The sequence below is a fragment of the Puma concolor genome, chromosome A1 (genome assembly GCF_028749965.1).
Source record: "Puma concolor isolate L17-30 chromosome A1, mPumCon1.1.hap2, whole genome shotgun sequence".
NCBI lineage: Eukaryota > Metazoa > Chordata > Mammalia > Carnivora > Felidae > Puma > Puma concolor.
The window spans coordinates 78,491,783-78,492,833 of NC_141667.1; the positions used below are offsets into that span (position 1 = coordinate 78,491,783).

At 49.7% G+C, this 1,051-nt stretch overlaps 1 protein-coding gene across 1 annotated transcript; it reads right to left on the reverse strand.

Moving 5' to 3' along the window:
- On the reverse strand, positions 1–709 carry LOC112860551 (glutathione S-transferase P). The gene is given in 3 exon segments (XM_025923834.2): positions 1–374; positions 377–480; positions 482–709. Coding segments are annotated over 3 exon segments (639 nt in total). The 5' UTR covers positions 643–709.
- Positions 710–1,051: the final 342 nt, after the last annotated feature.

A 1,051-nucleotide genomic window follows, 5' to 3' on the forward strand; every position in this document is an offset into this window, starting at 1 on the left:
TCACTTGTAAATTTTATTGTTCCTGGAGACAGGAAGGCACGTAGCCCTCACCCTGTACAGAGAGTGTCCCATGTTCTCACTTCTTCCTGGTGCAGTTGATGGGGAGCTTTGTGGGCCAGGAGAAGGGGAAGGCCTGAGCTTGGGCCAGACACTGACAGACACCACACAGGCCAAGAGCAGGGGGAAGGAGTCCAGACAGCTGGGGGCCAGGACCTGGTGAATCAGCAAGTTCAGCAGGTTGTAGTCTGCGAAGGACATCTGGTTGCCCGAGATGAAGGCCTGGGCCCCCTGGTTCTGGGACAGTGGGATCTCAAAAAGCTTCATGTGCTCTGGTCATGCCTTTATATACTTCTCCTTGCCTGCCTTGTAGTTGTATAGATAAAGACAAGGTATTTGCAGCAAAGATCCTCCACATCGTCTTTCACCACATACACCAGAGTCATCTCCCACTGGTCTTTCTCATAGAGCCCAAGGGAGCAGCTTTCAGATGGCATTGGATTGGTTCAGGATAAGATCTCCATCCTGAAACTCAGGAAGCTGCCCATACAAACTGGAGGCCTTGAGTGAGTCCTGCAGCCAGGCTTCCTTGGTCACCACTTCTTTCTTCCAGCTCCGGCCCTGGCCAGCCAGCAGCATGGGCATGGCCTTGTAGCACCCATGAATAGGGAAGGAGACAATGGTGTAGGGCAGTGGTTGTAATACAGGCTGCAGGGGGAGGGGGGGTGGCAGAACTCTTCTGTTCTCTTTTTCTTTTTTTTTTTAACTATCTATCTATCTATCTATCTATTTATCTATTTTTGAGATAGAGAGATAGAGAATTCCAAGCAGGCTCCACACTGTCAGCACAGAGCATAGAGCATAGGGGGTGGGGGTGGGATTTGAACTCACCAACCATGAGACCATGACCTGAGCTGAAATCAAGACTCATTCATGTAACCAACTGAGCCACCCAGGCACCCCTTTTCTCTCTTCTTTTATCTCTACACCTCTAGATAGCTTACCTATTCTGATGCTTTCTAAACTGGCACATGTATGGATATGTGGGGATAAC